The 20122-nt window shown below is 41.0% G+C and overlaps 1 protein-coding gene across 9 annotated transcripts in view; it reads right to left on the bottom strand.

Moving 5' to 3' along the window:
- Positions 1–20122, bottom strand: part of ptpn13 (protein tyrosine phosphatase non-receptor type 13) — a 224979-nt gene that overhangs the window by 129488 nt on the left and 75369 nt on the right. For all 9 annotated transcript variants that reach the window (XM_048534137.2, XM_048534197.2, XM_048534154.2 and 6 more), the window contains exons 7-8: positions 9266–9811; positions 1526–1621 (exon numbers count right to left, since the gene is read on the bottom strand). In XM_048534137.2, the coding sequence (XP_048390094.1) occupies positions 1526–1621; positions 9266–9811 (642 nt within the window). The remainder of the gene's footprint in view (positions 1–1525; positions 1622–9265; positions 9812–20122) is intronic.

Raw genomic sequence — 20122 nt, 5'->3', positions numbered from 1 at the left:
CGATGGAGACCGATTTTGAAGGAATATCTTAGGAGAGGAGAGTTAGATAGCAGAAGAGACTCAGGGTGATAATTCCAGAGATTAGAATTTAGGCAACAGAAAGCACAGATGTAGTACATTCTGGCATGAAAAAAATGAAGTCAGAATTGGAGAAATAAAAGTTACAGATCACAAGGCACTGCCTTTTTCAGCCTATACAAATGTAATTACAAAGGCAATAATGTCATTTCAGTATATGCAAGAGCCATACTTTCACAAACTGGGATTCAGCGGCAACCCTCTTTGGATTCTAATCAGGAACATATGATGGAAACACCTCCCTCTGTCAGTTCTAACTTGAGATCTGAATTGTGTAGATTCTTGACTTACAGAATCCTAGCAAGTTCAAAGATGCTTTATCTAAAGATAGTCACTTGTTGAGATGTGGAAGAGCAATAAACTAAAAGGCAAAACTGGGATTTTAAATTGGAGATCTTGTGGGGAAAAAATGCAATTAGATAGGATGGATCAGAGCAAAAGTAGACAATTACATATAGGCAACAGATTTTGGATCAGCTGAAGGAATAAGGTTAACAAAAGTCAAACCTGGAGAAGACAAAGATAATGATGCTACTGATTGTCTACAGCAGATGGGTTTAGTTGCGGCATAGATCAGTGAATTTCAGAAGGTGGAAGCAGAAGACCTTTAAGGTGGAAAAGATAAGGGATAAAAGAATGTGTGGCAGAAATTGGGACAGAGTTGCAAAAAGTCTGGTTCATACCGAAACAGTAACCAGTGATGGGGAACGATATTGGCTGTCATTCTAGAAATATAAGCAATCACTCGACTGAAGAACTGCAGCAGTACAGCCGGGCGGCTTCAGTATACGCGTGGAAATTTAACCCCATGTTACTGATGTTATCACCATGCAAAGCATGTGGATGAGTCGGGTCAGGAAGACAAAGTCCGATCCGAGGAGAATTTCGACTGAACATACAAAAAACAGGAATAGATGCTGTTATTTGAAATATTTACCTCTGATTTTATACGAATGAGTGTAACCAAGTTGGGCAATTCCCATTTAGTTGGATGAAGATGGTGTCATTCACCATGTCAGAACTGTCAGGTGGATAATGCACTATGGGCAGAGGCACAGAGCATGTACTTGGTAACTTTGATTGTACTAACAAGTGTGATTTCTGGAATGGAAATGTTCAAACACAAACATTGGAGTGTGGCAAAGATGAGCATGAAATTTGGAGTTGACAAGACATTTCAAGAACTTTGGTGTAGAAATAATGGTTGGAGGAAGTGGGGTAGTCCACATTAAGCAATTGAGGGAGTGCACTTCAAATAGGACTGCGATGACACAAGTTTCAAAACAGAGGGCAAAGCGTCCAAGTAAAGTAAATTATTTATGATATCAGCAGCATTGGAGACAGGAAAGGAATCGGATGGTGAGCATTTAGTGACGTTGTGTCAAGGAAGCTGAAGGGTATCAATGATAATCAAGAAACACCATAAATTGTTCCATTTTGAAGTTACCTGGTTGATTATCTGGGTCAGAAGAAACAAGAGACATGCTTTCGCTTGCTGTGTTGTACATATCACTGTGGCGAGTTGAATATAATTCTGTAGGTTCTGGAAAAACATTAAATAATATCAATATACTAAAGATATAATCAGTGCTTTCAATACAAGCACATGGATTATAAAAGAAATTTATTTTCTATGTTACACAGGAATACAAACTGATGATCCTTTTTTGTCAAGTATGTGCTATGTAATTAGGTAATTAATCACACTCCACAAGGAACCAAGGCATTCTTCTACCAAAAACACTAGCTCGAGAGACAACATTCCATTTTGAGCACTGGAGAATGCAAGAAGGCAGGCTTTCATGTACGCGAATCGAGAACACATCGCAGGTGTCTTTGTGCATCACACTCTCGCCAACTTTGCTAACTGGCCACAACTGTGAGCTCAATCCCTAAAACATTATAAGCACATCTATAGGGGGATGCTGGTTTTCTTTTAAAAAGATATTACTGGCTCTTGGAGAAAATAAATGGTACTCTGGTGACCAAAATGGATGGACAATAAGACCATAAGATATAGGATCAGAATTAGGCCAATTGGCCCATCAAGTCTGCTCCACATTTCGGACATGGGTTGGTAAAATTATGCCAATTTGTAGGGTTAACAGCATTCTCATTTGTGGACTAGGGAAGAGAGTTGTACTTTCTCACATACTACTCATTATCAATACTGGCTTGCTTTATCACCACTAGATTTACTATTTTGTTGGTTATTGCGTTAATGTGCACGTAGGAACGACTTTTCCACAAAGTTACAGTATTTCAAAAATAACAACATCAGAATTGGTTATATTCTTTCACCAAAATGGGTTGATCAGACAGTGAGATTAGGAACCACTGAAATATCACCATCATTAAAAGATGCATATAACGTAGAGTCAAGCAACAGCCTAAAAGAAACATGCCAGTTACAACATTTTTTGTTAATCATACATAAAGTTTACACATTTTAGCAAATTCCAAAAAAACACTGTAAACAGTTCAGAATGAGGCAATTTAGTTATTGATGCTTATGTGATACCTCATTACATCTGATTCACTGAAAGCAGTTTCAGACAGTGGTTACGCTCCCAATTATAGAAGAAGCACTTTTATTTTTACATTGCCAAAAGCAGGGAAAGGAACATTTCAGAAATGTATGATTAACAAAAAATATTTTGTCGCCTAGAATCTATATTTGCATTACATATATATTACGAGCATATTGTGAACAGCATTAACAACATTCTCCCACCTTCCTTGCAGGATAAAATTGCTATACGGATAATGATAGAAGAGCAGTAACATTGTTTTCCCAAAACAGAATTGGGGCCAAACAGAAGACAAAATTTTGCATCAGTGGGAATTTTTTAAAAAAATCAAGAATTTTCCACAGTTTAAGTTGGAATTTACTGAAATTGGCTGAAACATCATCAAAGCAGTGCTGAAATAGATAATGATCTGATTGCACCTGCCTTTACATTCAAGATTTAGGCCATAAAAACCCTTCACCATAACATAGTGAACCCTTCGCCAATTTCAGTGCGCACACTGTAAAAGCAAAAATCACAACAAGAGAATAAAATTCTTGAAAGACCTCAAGGGTTTTACTCGGGAATCAGGCAAGCTTACACCATCGTTACATTTTTGAGTAAATTATCCTTTTGAAATATATTTTTAAGTCAGGACAATCTCTTCCTATGTGGACGGATTGCTGAGAACATTCGATTTGGGTTGGACAACATTTTCTGGAACCTGATCAAACGTGCTTTTAAGTAAACATAACCTGGATGGTTGGATACTTTGTTAAAACAAAAAGAACAGGCTAATACTGATACTGTTTTTTCCACATGTTTTGCACCAGGCTGGCAATGTGTTTTTATAAAAAGATTTGAAAATTAATACTAAACACAAGATTCAAATCTAAATATAGACACCAATTTTTTTTCTATTCATTTGTGGGATGTGGGCATCGCTGGCTGGCCCAGCATTTCTTGCCCATCTCTAGCTGCCCTTGAGAAGGTGGTGGTGAGCTGCCTTCTTGAACGAGTGCAATCCTCCTGCTATGGGTTGACCCACAATGCTATTAGGGACGGAATTTCAGGACTTTGGCCCAGCGGCAATGAAGGAACGACAATAAATTTCCATGTCAGGATGGTGAGTGACTTGGAGGGGAACTCGGAGGTGGTCGTGCTCCGATATGTCTGATGCTGTTGTCCTTCTAAATGGAGTGGTTGTGGATTTGAAAGGTGCTGTCTGAGGACCTTTGGTGAATTTCTGCAGCACATCTTGTAGATAGTACACACTGCTGCTACCGAGCATTGGTGGCGGAGGGAGCGGATACTTGTGAATGTAGTACCTATCAAGCAGGCTGCTTTGTCCTGGATGGTATCAAGAATCTTGAGTGTTGTTGGGGCTCCCCTCATCCAGGCAAGTGGGAAGTATTCCATCACACTATTGACTCGTGCCTTATAGATGACGGACAGGCTTTGAGAAGTCAGGGGGTGAGTTACTTGCCACAGTATTCCTAGCTTCTGGCCTGCACTTGTAGTCACTCTGTTAATGTGGTGAATCCAGTTGTGTTTCTGGTCAACGATAATCCCAAAGATGTTGATAGTGGGGTAGTCAATGATGGTAACACTGTTGAATGTCAAGGGACGGCAATTAGATTCTCTCTTATTGGTGATGATCAGGAGTAGACTGATGGGACGCTAATTTGCCGGGTTGGATTTTTCCTGCTTTGTGAGTAAAGAACATATTTGGGCAATTTTCCACATTGTTGGGTAGATACCAGTGTTGTAACTGTACTGAAACAGCTTGGCTAGGGAAGCAGCAAGTTCTGAAGCACAAGTCTTTAGTATTATTGCCAGAATGTTGTCAGGGCCCATAGCCTTCGCAGTATCCAGTGTCTCCAACCGTTTCTTAATATCGTGTGGAGTGAATCAAGTTGGCTGAAGACTGGTACCTGTGAGGCTGGGGACCACTGGAGGAGGTCAAGATGGATCCTTCTGACTGAAGATTGCTGCGAATATTTCAGCCTCACCTTTTGCACTGATGAGCTGGGCTCTTCCGTCATTGAGGATGGGGACATTTGTGGAGCCTCCTCTAGTGAGTTGTTTAATTGTCCATCACCATTCACAACTGAATGTGGCAGGACTGCAGAGCTTAGATCTGATTGGCTGATTGTGGGATCGCTTACTGGCTACTTTTGCTGTTTGGTGTGCAAGTAGTCCAGTTTGGTGGCTTCACCAGGTTGATACCTCATCTTCAGGTACGCCTGGTGCTGCACCTATTTGCAGATAGACCTCACTTGGCAAGTGGAAAGAAGCAAATAGCAACAAATGTAATTTTCAATAATTGGTTGCAATTAAGTGTGTATGCCTTGGTTTTGGTTCTCTTCAAATCCGGGATACCAAGGCCAATTTTAGCATCCCCCTGAAATCTGAAAGTGTACTTTTAATTGTATTAACAATATTATATTTCAAAACATAATTTTAACTGGTAAAATCATACATATTTCTCTTTAAAACTGATTGCAAACAATTACTTATCGTAAAATGATTGTGTATCGACACAAATTTAATTGAATCAGTATCAAGCCATGACATGAAAATATTGGAAGTGGTCTTGATGGTCAGTAACAATTGCACAGTGATTGGACAAATTTGAATCAGTGAGAAATCAAAACATTCACATGCTAAAACAAAAGTGTGATTCTTTTGTGGTAACACTTAATGACTCTGCAATTCAGCATTAGCTTCCCTTCAAACTATCTCCCACCATGCACCATCAGCAACTATATCTTGGTCTCTTCCTATTGTCCAAAAGATCTGTATTCTGCAAAACGGTTCCATTATCTTCCCTGGTGTTTGTTTTTCTCTGCAAAGATAATACCAGCTTTAATCTTGATAATCAATGTTAGCATCTTACATTTACTGAAGTGAGGCTAATGGGGTTTGGAGTTGCCAGAGTCTGCTTTGACATTCTTTTTGATAAATGTACATAACATGCTATTTAATTGACATTAACAGAAACTGAAGCTCATGTTGAAATAAAAATGGCAAAGTGTGTACAGAATTGGCCAAGAGACAGAAGCAGAATAGTGATCAACAACTGAAGTTCTGTTCAACAGGAATTTATAGCTGTACCACAGATGTAATGTGGCTGACTAAAAGTTTGGATTAGGTATGTTTTCCAGGTAACACAAAATTTGGAAAAGTAATGTGCCATCAGCAGGATGCTAAATAATTTCAAGAGAAACATACTGTTGGGATGAGCAGGCACAAGGCAGATGAAATTTAATACCAGGCAAGTGTGTCTAGAAAGAAGAAAAAGGATACAATATAATTTAAATTGAACAATTTTATAGGATTTCAGGAATAGAGACACTTTGGACTCATGTACGTAAATCTTTAAAAAGAGGTAGGACAAATTTGATTGAATGTTAAAATATAAATCCTCATTTTTATGAATGGGAACAGCAGAGAAGTCATGCTTGGTCTTTATAAATCACAATGGAGCACTGGTGGGGTCATGTGTTAAATTCTTGGCATCACATTTTAGGAAGGTTGTCAAGGAAGTGGAAGAGATACAGTGGTGATGTAAAAGAATGATACCAACAATGAGAGGCTTCAGTTATGAGATACTGGGAACACTGGGATTCCTTGATACAAAAGGAGAGAAGGTTAAGGGAAATTTAACAGAGAAGTTCAAAAATATAAGCAGTTACATCAAAGAGAAACAGTTTCCACTGGCAGGAGATCTGGTAACAAGAGGAAACCGGATTTAAGATAATTAGCAAAAGAACAAAATGAGAAAGAAGGAGGACTTTGTTTTAAGGCATGTTATGATGATCTGGAATGTATTGTCTGATGATGTATTCAGATTCATTAGTAAATTTGAATAATAATGTAGACACATGCTTGAAAAGAAAAGGTTTTAATGTCTGTGTGGAAAGAGCAACGAGTGAGATTTTAGTGATCTCACTGGAGATGGGATTTTTGACTAGTGGCATGTGAGCATGGTGGTTGGGCCAGCATTTATTGACCATCCCTAGCTGCCCTTGATGGTGAGCTATCTGCTTAAGTCACTACAGTTCATCTGGCATAGGTAGACCCCCAATGCAGTCAGGGAGAAAATTAGCCACAGCTACTAAAACAGACCCCTAACTCCATTAATCTTGCTTCCAAGAAATGTAAATTTGCTACTCGACCTGCACATTCAGATAACAATTCAAGTTTTCCCGAATGTATCCACTGAAATTACTCCCAGCACACTGTGCAGCAAAGCATTCCAGATTGCAATTACTCAGCTTGCTGTTAGGGAGGCAGAGAGGATGCAATTGGGGAATCAAACCGATTTCCTGCTTTGCAATCCTGGAGAAGCTGCAAAACAGGTGAATTTTAAATTGGTTTTCCACCTGGGCTTTCATAATTAGGCCAGGATTACCATGGACTTAAGTCTTTCACAAAATGAGTTCTGCAAACTAGCTTTACTTCTACTTTGAGATATCTTAAAACAGCAAATATGAACTATTGATGACTACCATTAGTGACGGAACTTAAGTTCTCCTTTAAGACTGTAGCCTACTCATATCAAAATGTTTTTAGGACTTTATGCTGGTTTTGTCTATAAATCGCACGTTTGGTATTGCAGCTTAGAAAACAGAAGGATCTCATGCTGGTAAACCTCATCAGAACAGGAGTTCCATTACAGAAACAATCTTTGTAAAGACGCACCTTATGCTGTAAACCACACAGAATACTGTCATGAACTCATGTTTTGGAGTTAGAAAGCTTAAAAGTAGCTAGAGTTCTGAAAATCAGTGGCACACCTAAAACAATATAACCAGCCATCTACCTACACTGATGCTCACTAACCTTCTGCCTATATGGAGAGTTCATTTTTTATTTCTAAACTGGAACAGTGATCACTTTCTGTTATGTTTTGATTTTCATTAGACAAAGCCAGTCATTTTTGCCAAAACACACAACGAACATCCGGAGACAAAATGAAGTCTCACAAATACCACTAAAACAGTTCAGATACAAATAATTTCCTTCATTACAGATCATCTCATCCTCTACAGAAACCCTACTGCTTCCCCACTGGAGATGGTTAATAGATACTCTCTTTGCCAGAAAATTCTGCCTCCCAAGAATGAAAAGAAAACACCGTCTACTTGTTTTTTTGAAAAAAAATAAATTGTGGCACCAATAACTTTTCTTGATATCAGAAGAAGAAATACTTTGCAATATCTTTCCTAAAAGTAAGATGATGCATTTACAGAATATCATTCCTCTGGGAAAACATTACAAGGTTTTCAGAAACTCCGAATCAGATCAGAAGCGATTCATAGCCCCGAAGGAGATATTAGGAAGTGTCTCTACGAGCTTGCTCAAAGACCTTCAAGAAAACTATCAGAGGAAGGAGATTTAGGAAAGGAATTCCAGATCTTAGGACCTAAACCCACTGAAGGCACAGTCTCACCAGTGGAAGGTCAACAGTAAGGGGTGATGCAAACAAGTTAATGCTCAGTGTATGGAGTTTGAAGAGTTGTACAACTGGGCAATGTTACAGGGAAGGGTGAGCACATGAAAGGATTTTAACATGAGAATCAATATTTCAAATCTGAAATCTTGGATGACACGGAGCCAATATAGGTCAGTGAACACAAAGGTGTAGGAAACAGAATCTGGTATAGAATAAAGATGACACATATTCAGTGATGAGTCAATACTCTGACATATTTTCTGATTTCCTCCTTAGCAAGTTCTATCCCAATTAGAGTGCTAGTGTCTCCAATGATTAGATATCCTCAACAGAAATGAATGATAGAAAAAAATTTAAACCTGCATACCGAAAAGAGACAAACAGGAACTCGTGGCACAAGCTAAGTAATTATTATGAAGTTCTCCAATCTGAAACAATGGGTGAAACGTTTGTATCAAAGTAAACGTATAGATAATGACAGTCACAATTACTTATGCAAAGTGGGTCAGAGAGGGGGAGATGAGCAATGAAAGGTAGGTATCCAGAAGTCTTAGTTATGTTGTTTCATTGGTGGCAACCAAACAAAAACAATATTTCACTGTCTACTTCATCATTGACATGCATGGAATGTCCTAAACTGCTCCATTTTATGGTAGTCGTGAATTAAACCCATAGATGCAATTTTCAGCTGCTCCTATTTTCTGCTCCTATTTAATGACATGACAATTGTCACTGTTAATCAATCTCTCTGGCAGTGAAAATTAGCCATTACAATCGTCAAGTTTTCAATTTTTAATGGAGCTATTAAAAATGCATTTCTTACTTTTCTGATGCTTTTCTCTTCCTTAAATTAATTTTTTGTGTCTTTCATTTGATGTAATCACTCTAACTTACCCTACTTTTTGGGCACATTCTTTATTTTGTAATCATAAAATAAAATTGGTTGAGAGATACTTCTGGTTGCACTGTTCAATCAGCTCCAGACATCTTGTTTCTGTTGCTGCATTATCAGCTCCATATTTTGTCCATAAGGTTGACAAAGGTATTTCTAAGCTACAAAGTGCTGAGATAGCTTTATCTAGCAAATGGTGGTGCATGCCTTGCGACATCTGAATAAATGCATTGTATCAAGGGAAAACACTTTCCTTCCACCATCACAGACAGTATCTCCCATCTTAAGTCTTAGGATGGCAATATGTTTTAATATTGTTCTTACCCTCCATAGCCATTGCTTCTCTCAGAACTCGCAATTTCCTCTGTCGTTCTTTAATCCTTTCATAAGCCCCTGAAAGAGCTGATGAGGTAGAAAGTTGTGATGTTGGAGGAGGATTCTGAAAACCTAGTGTAGTTGGCACTTGCCCAAGGTCTCGGTACTTTGGTTCTCTGGCTTGGGTGATGCTCTTAATCTGTCTGCCTTTTCCCAGTGGAGAAGTGTTTCTTTGAGGAGTATTATCCCCAGAGGATGTCATTTTGCTACCATACAGATCCAAATCAACTGCTGAGGTCCAGAGCTTCCGGTGACTAGAATCATCAACAGAATTCTGCTTCCTATCCAAACAGTTAGGTCTGGATCGAGGCTTGTTGTACCTTTCCACTGTATCTTCTTGTCCAGAGGCTGTATGGTAAGACTCAATGTCTGATTTCTTATCGGTAATCGCCAAAAATCCCATGGACTTACTAAGTCCTCGATTCAGTAAGGTCGGTTCACAGAATTGTGCTTTGTAATTTTCTGTTCCCTTGGGAGTTTCTTTCTTATTTCTTTCTGGAAAAATAAAACAAAATAAATTGTATGTTAGCTTATGAGCATATAGCTGAACATGTTTTCTGATTGAAGATAAGCATCCATGAATGCAAGACATCTAATATACCAACAAAAAATGTTTGATATTAGTAGAAACTTTTTTGTAAAATCTAAAATGATTATCCACTTTATCTTTCAAGATTCAGGCCATAGATTTCCACTACTTCATTTGAGGCAAAAATCATAATGTCATCATGAAATGACAACAAGCTTTGCAACAGAATTTGTGATAAGAATAACAGTCAATTGATTAGCTCTCAACTTAAAACAGTTATTTGAAAACAATTCAAGGCATCTGTCTAGGTGCAGTTAAATACATAAGTCAGGAAGTTGCTGTTCAAATCACTATTTCTTCACAGGTTTCATTACACTGGTTATTTCACTGAGAGATAAGTATTCAAATGGATAAGTAGGTATGTCAAGTAGGTATGCACTCATAACGTCAGTTGAAGTTAGTTAGGGCCTGCCCACTCAAACACGAGGGAATTTTTAATAGTTTGATAGGGCCTAATTACTATAAAACAATTTCTCTGAGACTGGAAAATATACTTTTCATACAGCTGAGTCATTTCTTCTAATCTTAATTATTGCTGAACTGTTTTAAAAACTGTTCTCTCTTAGAGGTGTTTCTTTCCTTCTCTTTAATTCACTTTCTTTACATGATTCTACAATTAATGAAATATATTTTTAATTGCACTTCCTACTGTGGACTGTGCATGCCTCAATAAGCATTTTTTAAATCTGATCAGCTGAGGAGAAATGCTAGTGTATACCCCGTTCACACACGTCTCACGTCACCGGTACCTTACTGCTTCACAGGCTTGCCAACCTCTCTAAATCTCAAGAAATGACAACTGTCAATGTAACAAACAGCCAGCTATGGCATCTGCTGTCAACTACATATCAATCTGAATTTTGCAAGCAGAATATGAAACGTACTGTATGTTTCTACAAAGTTGTTTCCATTCTTTAGGCTTCAACTGGACAATATGTACCTGTCAGGCAGGGAGGAAGCTGTAGAGTGCGGGAGCCGTGGCTTACGAAGGAGGTGGAATCTCTGGTCAAGAGGAAGAAGGCGGCTTATGTTAGGATGAGATGTGAAGGCTCAGTTAGGGCACTTGAGGGCTACGAGGTAGCCAGGAAAGACCTAAAGAGAGAGCTCAGAAGAGCCAGGAGGAGACATGAGAAGTTGTTGGCGGATAGGATCAGGGTAAACCCTAAGGCTTTCTATAGGTATTTAAGGAATAAAAGAATGACAAAAGTAAGATTAGGCCCAATCAAGGATAGTAGTGATAAGCTGTGTGTGGAGTCAGATGAGATAGCGGAAGCGCTAAATGAATATTTTTCAACAGTATTCACTCTAGAAAACGACAATGTTGTCAAGGAGAATACTGAGATACAGGCTACTAGACTAGGTGGGATTGAGGACGGAAGAGGTATTAGAAATCCTTCAGAAGGTGAAAACAGATAAGTCCCCTGGGCCGGATGGGATTTATCCTCGGATCCTCTGGGAAGCCAGGAGGAGATTGCCGAGCCTTTGGCATTGATCTTTAACTCGTCATTGTCTACAGGAATAGTGCCAGATGACTGGAGGATAGCAAATGTGGTTCCCCTGTTCAAGAACAGGAGTAGAGACAACCCTGGTAATTATAGACCAGTGAGCCTTACCTCAGTTGTTGGTAAAGTGTTGGAAAAGGTTATAAGGGATAGGATTTATAATCATCTAGAAAAGAATAAATTGATTAAGGATAGTCAGCACAGTTTTGTGAAGGGAAGGTCGTGCCTCACAAACCTTATTGAGTTCTTTGAGAAGGTGACCAAACAGGTAGGGGAGAGTAAACCGGTTGATGTGGTGTATATGGATTTCAGCAAGGCGTTCAGTAAGGTTCCCCATAATAGGCTATTGTACAAAATGCGGAGGAATGGAATTGTGGGAGATATAGCAGTTTGGATCGGAAATTGGCTTGCTGAAAGAAGACAGAGGGTGGTAGTTGATGGGAAATGTTCATCCTGGAGACCAGTTACTAGTGGTGTACCGCAAGGGTCGGTGTTGGGTCAACTGCTGTTTGTCATTTTTATAAATGACCTGGAAGAGGGCGTAGAAGATAACAAAATGTGAGGCTGGATGAACACAGCAGGCCAAGCAGCATCTCAGGAGCACAAAAGCTAACGTTTCGGGCCTAGACCCTTCATCAGAGAGGGGGATGGGGTGAGGGTTCTGGAATAAATAGGGAGAGAGGGGGAGGCGGACCGAAGATGGAGAGAAAAAAAGATAGGCGGAGAGAGTATAGGTGGGGAGGTAGGGAGGGGATAGGTCAGTCCAGGGAAGACGGACAGGTCAAGGAGGTGCGATGAGGTTAGTAGGTAGGAGATGGGGGTGAGGCTTGGGGTGGGAGGAAGGGATGGGTGAGAGGAAGAACAGGTTAGGGAGGCAGAGACAGGTTGGACTGGTTTTGGGATGCAGTGGGTGGAGGGGAAGAGCTGGGCTGGTTGTGTGGTGCAGTGGGGGGAGGGGACGAACTGGGCTGGTTTAGGGATGCGGTGGGGGAAGGGGAGATTTTGAAGCTGGTGAAGTCCACATTGAAACCATTGGGCTGCAGGGTTCCCAAGCGGAATATGAGTTGCTGTTCCTGCAACCTTCGGGTGGCATCATTGTGGCACTGCAGGAGGCCCATGATGGACATGTCATCTAAAGAATGGGAGGGGGAGTGGAAATGGTTTGCGACTGGGAGGTGCAGTTGTTTGTTGCGACCCGAGCGGAGGTGTTCTGCAAAGCGGTCCCCAAGCCTCCGCTTGGTTTCCCCATTGTAGAGGAGGCCACACCGGGTACAGTGGATGCAGTATACCACATTGGCAGATGTGCAGGTGAACCTCTGCTTAATGTGGAATGTCATCTTGGGGCCTGGGATAGGGGTGAGGGAGGAGGTGTGGGGGTAAGTGTAGCATTTCCTGCGGTTGCAGGGGAAGGTGCCAGGTGTGGTGGGGTTGGAGGGCAGTGTGGAGCGAACAAGGGAGTCACGGAGAGAGTGGTCTCTCCGGAAAGCAGACAGGGGTGGGGATGGAAAAGTGTCTTGGGTGGTGGGGTCGGATTGTAGATGGCGGAAGTGTCAGAGGATGATGCGTTGTATCCGGAGTTTGGTGGGGTGGTGTGTGAGAACGAGGGGGATCCTCTTTGGGCGGTTGTGGCGGGGGCGGGGTGTGAGGGATGTGTTGTGGGAAATGCGGGAGACGCGGTCAAGGACGTTCTCGATCACTGTAGGGGCAAAGTTGCGGTCCCTGAAGAACTTGGACATCTGGGATGTGCGGGAGTGGAATGTCTTATCGTGGGAGCAGATGCAGCGGAGGCGGAGGAATTGGGAATAGGGGATGGAATTTTTGCAGGAGGGTGGGTGGGAGGAGGTGTATTCTAGGTAGCTGTGGGAGTCGGTGGGCTTGAAATGGACAAGGTTGTTTCTCCTGAATTTCCTGCAGAATGCATTTGAAAGGCAGAACATGCATTTATAAATTTAGCTAAACCAGCAAACATCTCAGTCAGCAATTGCTCAACCTACAAGTATTCCTAAGTGCCTGAGCTGTTCAGTTCAATAGGATAGCTAACTGTTTTGACCAACACTAACTTTATACAACAGTTTAGGCTTAAGGCCCATCCAAAATCTTACAGAAAATCATCATTCCATCCCTTCCTACCATGGGAACATAGAAGATAGGAGCAGAAGGCGGCCATTCGGCCCTTCAAGCCTGCCCCATTATTCATTGCGATCATGGCTGACCATCCAACTCAATAGCCTAATCCTGCTTTCTCCCCATAATCTTTGACCCCATTTACCCCAAGTGCTATATCTAGCCACTTCTTGAATACATTCAAAGTGTTGGCATCAACTACTTCCTGTGGTAATGAATTCACAGGCTCAGTCTTTGGGTGAAGAAATGTCTCCTCATCTCCATCCTAAATAGTCTACTCCAAATCCTCTGTCTGTGACACCTAATTCTGGACACACCCATCTTCAGGGACATCCTCCCTGCATCTACCTATCTAGTCTTGTTAGAATTTTATAAGTCTCTAGGAGATCCCCCCTCATTCATCAGAACTCCAGCGAAAACAATCTCAAACTAGTCAAGCTCTCCTCATAAATCAGTCCCGCCATCCCCGGAATCAGCTTGGTAAACCTTCGCTACGCTCCCTCGAGAGCAAGAGCATTCTTTCTCAGAAAAGGAGGCCAAAACTGCACACAACATTCTAGGTGTGGCATCACCAAAGCCCTATACAACTGCAGCAACACATCCCTGCTCCTGTACTCAAAATGTCTCGCAATGAAGGCCAACATACCATTTGCCTTTTTTTAACCACCTACTTGCGTACCTTCATCAACTGGTGCACAACGACACCCAGATCCCGCTGCATACTCCCTTCTGCCAGTTTACAGCCATTCAGGTAGTGATCTGCATTTTTGTTTTTGCTCCCAAAGGGAATAACCTCACATTTATCCAAATTATTATACTGCATCTGCCATTGATTTGCAGACTCAGCCAACCTGTCGAGATCATGCTGAAGGATCCCTGCATCCTTGTCATAGTTCACCCTCCCACTCAAAATGGTATCATCTGCAAACTCTGACATGTTACGTTTTGTTCCCCCATCCAAATCAATAGACATTGTCAACAGCTAGGGTCCCAGCACCGATCCCTGTGGCACCCCATTAGGTACTGGCGCCCAATTTGAAAAAGAGCCATTAATTCCTACTTTTTATTTCCTATCTGCCAACCAGTTTTCTATCCTTCTCAATACACTTCCCCCGATCCCATGTGCTTTAATCTGGCACAATAATCTCTTATGCAGGGCTTTGTCAAACGCTTTCTGAAAATCCAAATATACCACATCAACTGGCTCCCTCTTGTCAACTCAACTAGTTACACCTTCATAGAATTCCAACTGATTTGTCAAGCATGATTTCTCCTTCATAAATCCATGCTGACTCTCTGACCTTGACACTGCTTTCTAACTGCTTTCTAAATACTCCGCTGTAAAGTCCTTGATAATGGATTCAAGAATTTCCCCACTACCAATGTACTTACTAGTCTATAATTCTTTTTCTCTCTTCCTCCCTTTTTGAATATTGGAGTGACATTAGCTACCCTCCAAACTGCAAGGACTACTCCAGCGTTTACAGAAGCCTGGAAGAAGCCCACCAATGCATCCATTATTTCTAGCAGCACATCCTTAAGAACTCTGGGATGTTGATTATAAGGCCCTGGGGATTTATCCGCTTTCAATCCCAACAAGTTTCTCAGCACCATTTCTCAACTAATATTGATCTCCCTCAATTCTTCCCTCTCACCAAATCTTGCATTCTCTGATATTTCTGGTATCTGATTTGTGAACTCGTTTGTGAAGATAGAACCAAAGTATGTATTCAGTTTTTCAGCCATTCCCTTGTCCCCTATTACACATTCCCCCATTTCTATCTGTAGGGGACCTACATTTGTCTTCAATCTCTTCCTCATCACGTACCTATAGAAACTTTAAGTGTCAGTCTTTGCTCCCTGTAAGCTTACTTTCGTATTCTATTTTCCTCTTCTTAATCAATCCCTTGGCAATTCTTTCCTGAATTCTAAACTATGCCCAATCCTCAGAATTATTTTTCTTGGCCAATCTGTAAGCTTATTCCTTGGATCGGATACCATCTCTAATTTCTTTTGTAAGCTATGGATTGGCCCTCTTACCCATTTGGTTTTGTGCTAGACAGTAATAAACAGTTGTTGCAATTTCCCCATGCATTCCTTGAATGTTTGTCATTGCATATCCACCATCATCCCTTTACGTAACTTTCCCCAGTCTATCAAGGGCAACTCACACGTCATACCTTCATAGTTTCCTTTATTAAGGTTCAGCACCCTAGTCGCCAAATCAACTACCTCACTCTCCACATTGGTAAAAAGTTCTATCCTGCATTGACCTAGGCTTTTGTTTTGCCTGCCTTCAGAAAGATTCCTCTACAGCGTAACTTTTTCCACAGCTGTGTTTATTTAAAAGTGTGTTTTTAGGATTACCTAATCACCAAGATACTCATACCACAATAATGATGATAGAATTGATTATCATGCACATACAGTACATGAATCCAATGACAGATAACAGAGAAATAGATAAGTCAAAATCCCATACAATGCAGAGCAGCATTTCCAAAGATCATTCATAATGTTTTACAAACAATTCTATTTGACCAGTTAGAATCTTGTCTGATGACACTTTAAACTATATGGTGATTTAGGGCAGCACAGTGGCTCAGTGGTTAGCACTGCTGCTTTACAGTGCCAAGGGCCCGGGTTCAATTCTGGCCTTGGTCAACTGTCTGTGTAGAATTTGCACATTCTCCTCGTGTCTGCATTGGTTTCTGCTGAGTGCTCCAGTTTCTTCCCACAGTTCAAAGGTGTGCAAGTTAGGTGGATTGGCCATGCTTAACAATCCAAAGGGTTCAGGGATTTGGAGGTTAGGTGCATGAGCCATGGGAAATGCAGTTTAAGGGGATGGGATGCTCTTCGGAGGGTCAGTATGGGCTGAATGGCCAGTTTCCACACTGTGGGGTTCTACAATGATGAAGAATTATATTAAGTAAAATGCTGCACAAAGGGGATGGGTGTTACGTGTTGTTAACAAAGCCAGCATTTGTTGACCATTAAATATTACCTTTGAATTGAGTGCTATGTCAAGGCCATTGCGAGTCAAGAGTAAACTACATCAGTATGGTTCTGGAATCACATGAAGGTTGAACCACGTAAGGATGGCAATACGAATTTTGATGGATCTTTACAAACAACCACGGACTGCATTACTGATACTCGCTTTTATTTCAGAATTCACATTCACCAACACATGACTCAGAGCACGGACCTTGGCCTCTGGAGTACTGGTCCAGTGGCATTACCACTATGTCAATGTCTCCCAGTAGACTTGAAAACAAAAAGTAGTACATTATACACTTTGATAACGAAGTGTAGAGCTGAATGAACACAGCAGGCCAAGCAGCGTCTCAGGAGCACAAAAGCTGACGTTTAAGGCCTAGACCCTTCTTCAGAAAAGGAAGACGGTTCTGAAATAAATAGGGAGAGAGGGGGAGGCAGACTGAAGATGGATAGAGGAGAAGATAGGTGGAGAGGAGAGTATAGGTGGGGAGGTGGGGAGGGGATAGGTCAGTCCAGGGAGGACAGACAGGTCAAGGGGGTGGGATGAGGTTAGTAGGTAGGAAATGGAGGTGCGGCTTGAGATTGCGAGGAGGGGATAGGTGAGAGGAAGAACAGATTAGGGAGGTGGGGACGAGCTGGGCTGGTTTTGGGATGCAGTGGGGCGAGGGGAGATTTTGAAGCTTGTGAAATCCACATTGATACCATTGGGCTGCAGGGTTCCCAAGCCGAACATGAGTTGCTGTTCCTGCAACCTATGGGTGGCATCATTATGGCATTCAAATGGCTGCCATTCTACTATTCACATCTCATCCTGACATATCTTGTGTGGTTACTCATTACCACTGCATTTGGCTTTTGTATCATAAAAGCTGCAGTCTTTCCAGCATTTATTTTATTTCCAATTTCTATCATTTCCAGTATTTTGTTCTCGTATAGTTAATGCATTATCTGAGTGAGTTTACTCATTCTTTTAACAGATAATACCTAACACCATTGCCTAATGCTCAGATTTGTGAATCACTTCCTGTTTTTCTTCTTAATGTGATATCATTGAATGAGAAAATGTCAAGCAACAATACAGTTTGAAGTACATTTCACTTGAGAATAGAATTAAATATACTGTAAATGGAAAGAAAATGTTTTATCAAATGTTAGGGCATTCTAGTTTTTTCACATTTTCTATCTTTACATTTAATGCAGTGCTTTGTAAATTAGTTTCATTTTAATTTGAATTACTAATAGTAAAAGCAGATTTCTTGAGAAATTGAGACAGTGCTTCATAAAGTGGGGTTACATCACTTGCTGATGTAAGGTCATTACACATGATTTCACAATTACACACTCTGTTAAAAATAAATACAGACCTTTTATTTCAAACCAACAATATTCAACAGAAAGATGAAAAACAAAGACTGTGGGTGGTTCATTTTATTAAACAGGTCAGACGTAGAGAGAATCTTTTCTCTTCTGGCAAAAACTAGAAACAGGAATTATTGTTTAATCAAGGAGAAATTAGGTTTAACCAATCTACTGGAGCTTTTCAAAAGAGTTCTGCACCACGGACACAGATGAGCTTAAAGGTGTACGATACTTGGATTTCCAGAAGATATTTGGTAAGGTGCCACATCAAAGGTTGTTGCACAGAATAAAAACTCATGGTACAGGGGCTAGTTTTTAAGTATTGATAGAAGATCAGCTGGTTGACTAGCAGATAACAGAAAATGCGTGTAAATTGTCTTTGTCTTAGTAGGCAGCATGTGACAAGTGAAGGTCCACTGGGGTCTGTTGGGTTGTCAAGTTTTAGAATTTACACCAATGGCTTATGTTAAGGGGAATAACGGCAGAGTTGCTAGATTCGCAGGTGTCACCAAGATAGAGAGAGAAATATATTGAGAAAAAGACAAGGAAATCATAGACAGTTATGACTCGATTGAGTGGACAAAAATATGTGGCAGATGGAATGTAACATGGGAAAATGTGTTATTCAGTTTGGCAGGAGGAACAAAAATAGCAGAGTATTGTCTAAATGGTGAACAACTGCAAAATTCAGAGGTGCAGAAGGATTTATGAGTTAGAGTACATGAGTCATTAAAAAGTTACTGTACAAGTACAGCATGTAATCAAGTTGGCTGATGGGATGCTGTCTTGAGAGGAACTGAACATAAAGGTAGGATGCTATGCTGCAGTCATACAGGGAATCAATGACGCTATATCTCAAATGCTGTACGACTTATGGCCCTCTTCTTTAAGAAGGATCTAAACACATTGGAGACGGTTCAGAGGAGGTTTGCTATAATGATACCTGGAAGGAGTGGGTCGTCTAATGAGGATAGGTTGGACAGGCTGGTCTTGTTTGTGCTGGAATTTAGATGGCTTTAGGTGGCTTGTTGGAAATATGACAGATCTTAAACAGTCTTGACAAGATGGACATGGAAAGGATGTTTGTTTTCCAGGGTCAGTCCAGAAATTGAGGGCACTGCTTTAAATTTGGGTTGCCCTTTCAAGAGAAAGAGAGGAGAATTATTTTCCCTGAGGGTTGTATAACTTTAGAACTAGCTGTTCTCCACCTTCTGAGACACAACGAACAACACAGCACAGGAACTGGCCCTTTGGCCCTCCAACCCTACAGTGATACATTTTGCCCTTCCATACGAATACTGTCTGCACATCTGTATCCCTCTTTCCCCTTCTTGTTCACACATTTGTCCAAGTCATTCTTACATGCTGCTATTGTCTGCTTCCACCACCTCCTCTGGCAGTGCGTTCCGGGCACTCACCACCCTCCTGTGTGAGCGTTACACATCTCTTATAAACTTTGCGCCACCCCCACACACCACCATCACTATGTACCTGAACCTGTGTACCCTAGTAATTGACCGCTCCACCCTGAAAAGCCTCATACTTTCCATTCTATCCATGCCATTCATAATCTTATAAACTTCTATGAGGTTGCCCCTCAACCACCTACATTCCAGTGAAAACAAACCCAGTCTATCCAACACTTCTTCACAGTTAAATCCCCCATACCAGTCAACATTCTGGTAGACTTTTTCTGTACCCCCTCCAAAGCATCCACATCCTTCTCGCAGTGTGGTGAGCAGAAATGTACACAATATTCCAAGTGTGGCCTAACTAAAGTTCTATAAAGCTTCAGCATAACTTGCCTATCCTTATACTCAATGCACCTTTCAGTGAAGACAAGTATACCACAGGCCTTTTCTACCTTTTATCCACCTGTTCTGCTCCTTTCAGTGATGTGTGGACATGCACGTCCAGATCCCTCTCAAGGGTTCTACCGTTCATTGTAGAATTTCCACCTGCAATTGACCTTCCAAAATGCATTACCTCACATTTGTCCCCACTGAACTCCAATCTGCCATTTTTCTGCCCATGCCTCCAAGTGATCCATATCCTGCTGTACCGTCTCACAATCTTCTTCAATATCCAAAGCTCTAATTTCATCTACCTGCCCATTACGCTTCTCACATTGAAACATATGCACTTCAAACTACCTCCCCTATTTTTTTTTCAGCAGCATTTCCCTGACTGTTCTTGTTATTTGTCATGTTTGCCTTGGTTTCAATCTCTCTC

This window comes from Stegostoma tigrinum, chromosome 1 (genome assembly GCF_030684315.1).
Source record: "Stegostoma tigrinum isolate sSteTig4 chromosome 1, sSteTig4.hap1, whole genome shotgun sequence".
NCBI classification, from domain to species: domain Eukaryota; kingdom Metazoa; phylum Chordata; class Chondrichthyes; order Orectolobiformes; family Stegostomatidae; genus Stegostoma; species Stegostoma tigrinum.
This window is presented reverse-complemented; position numbering and strand designations above follow the sequence as displayed.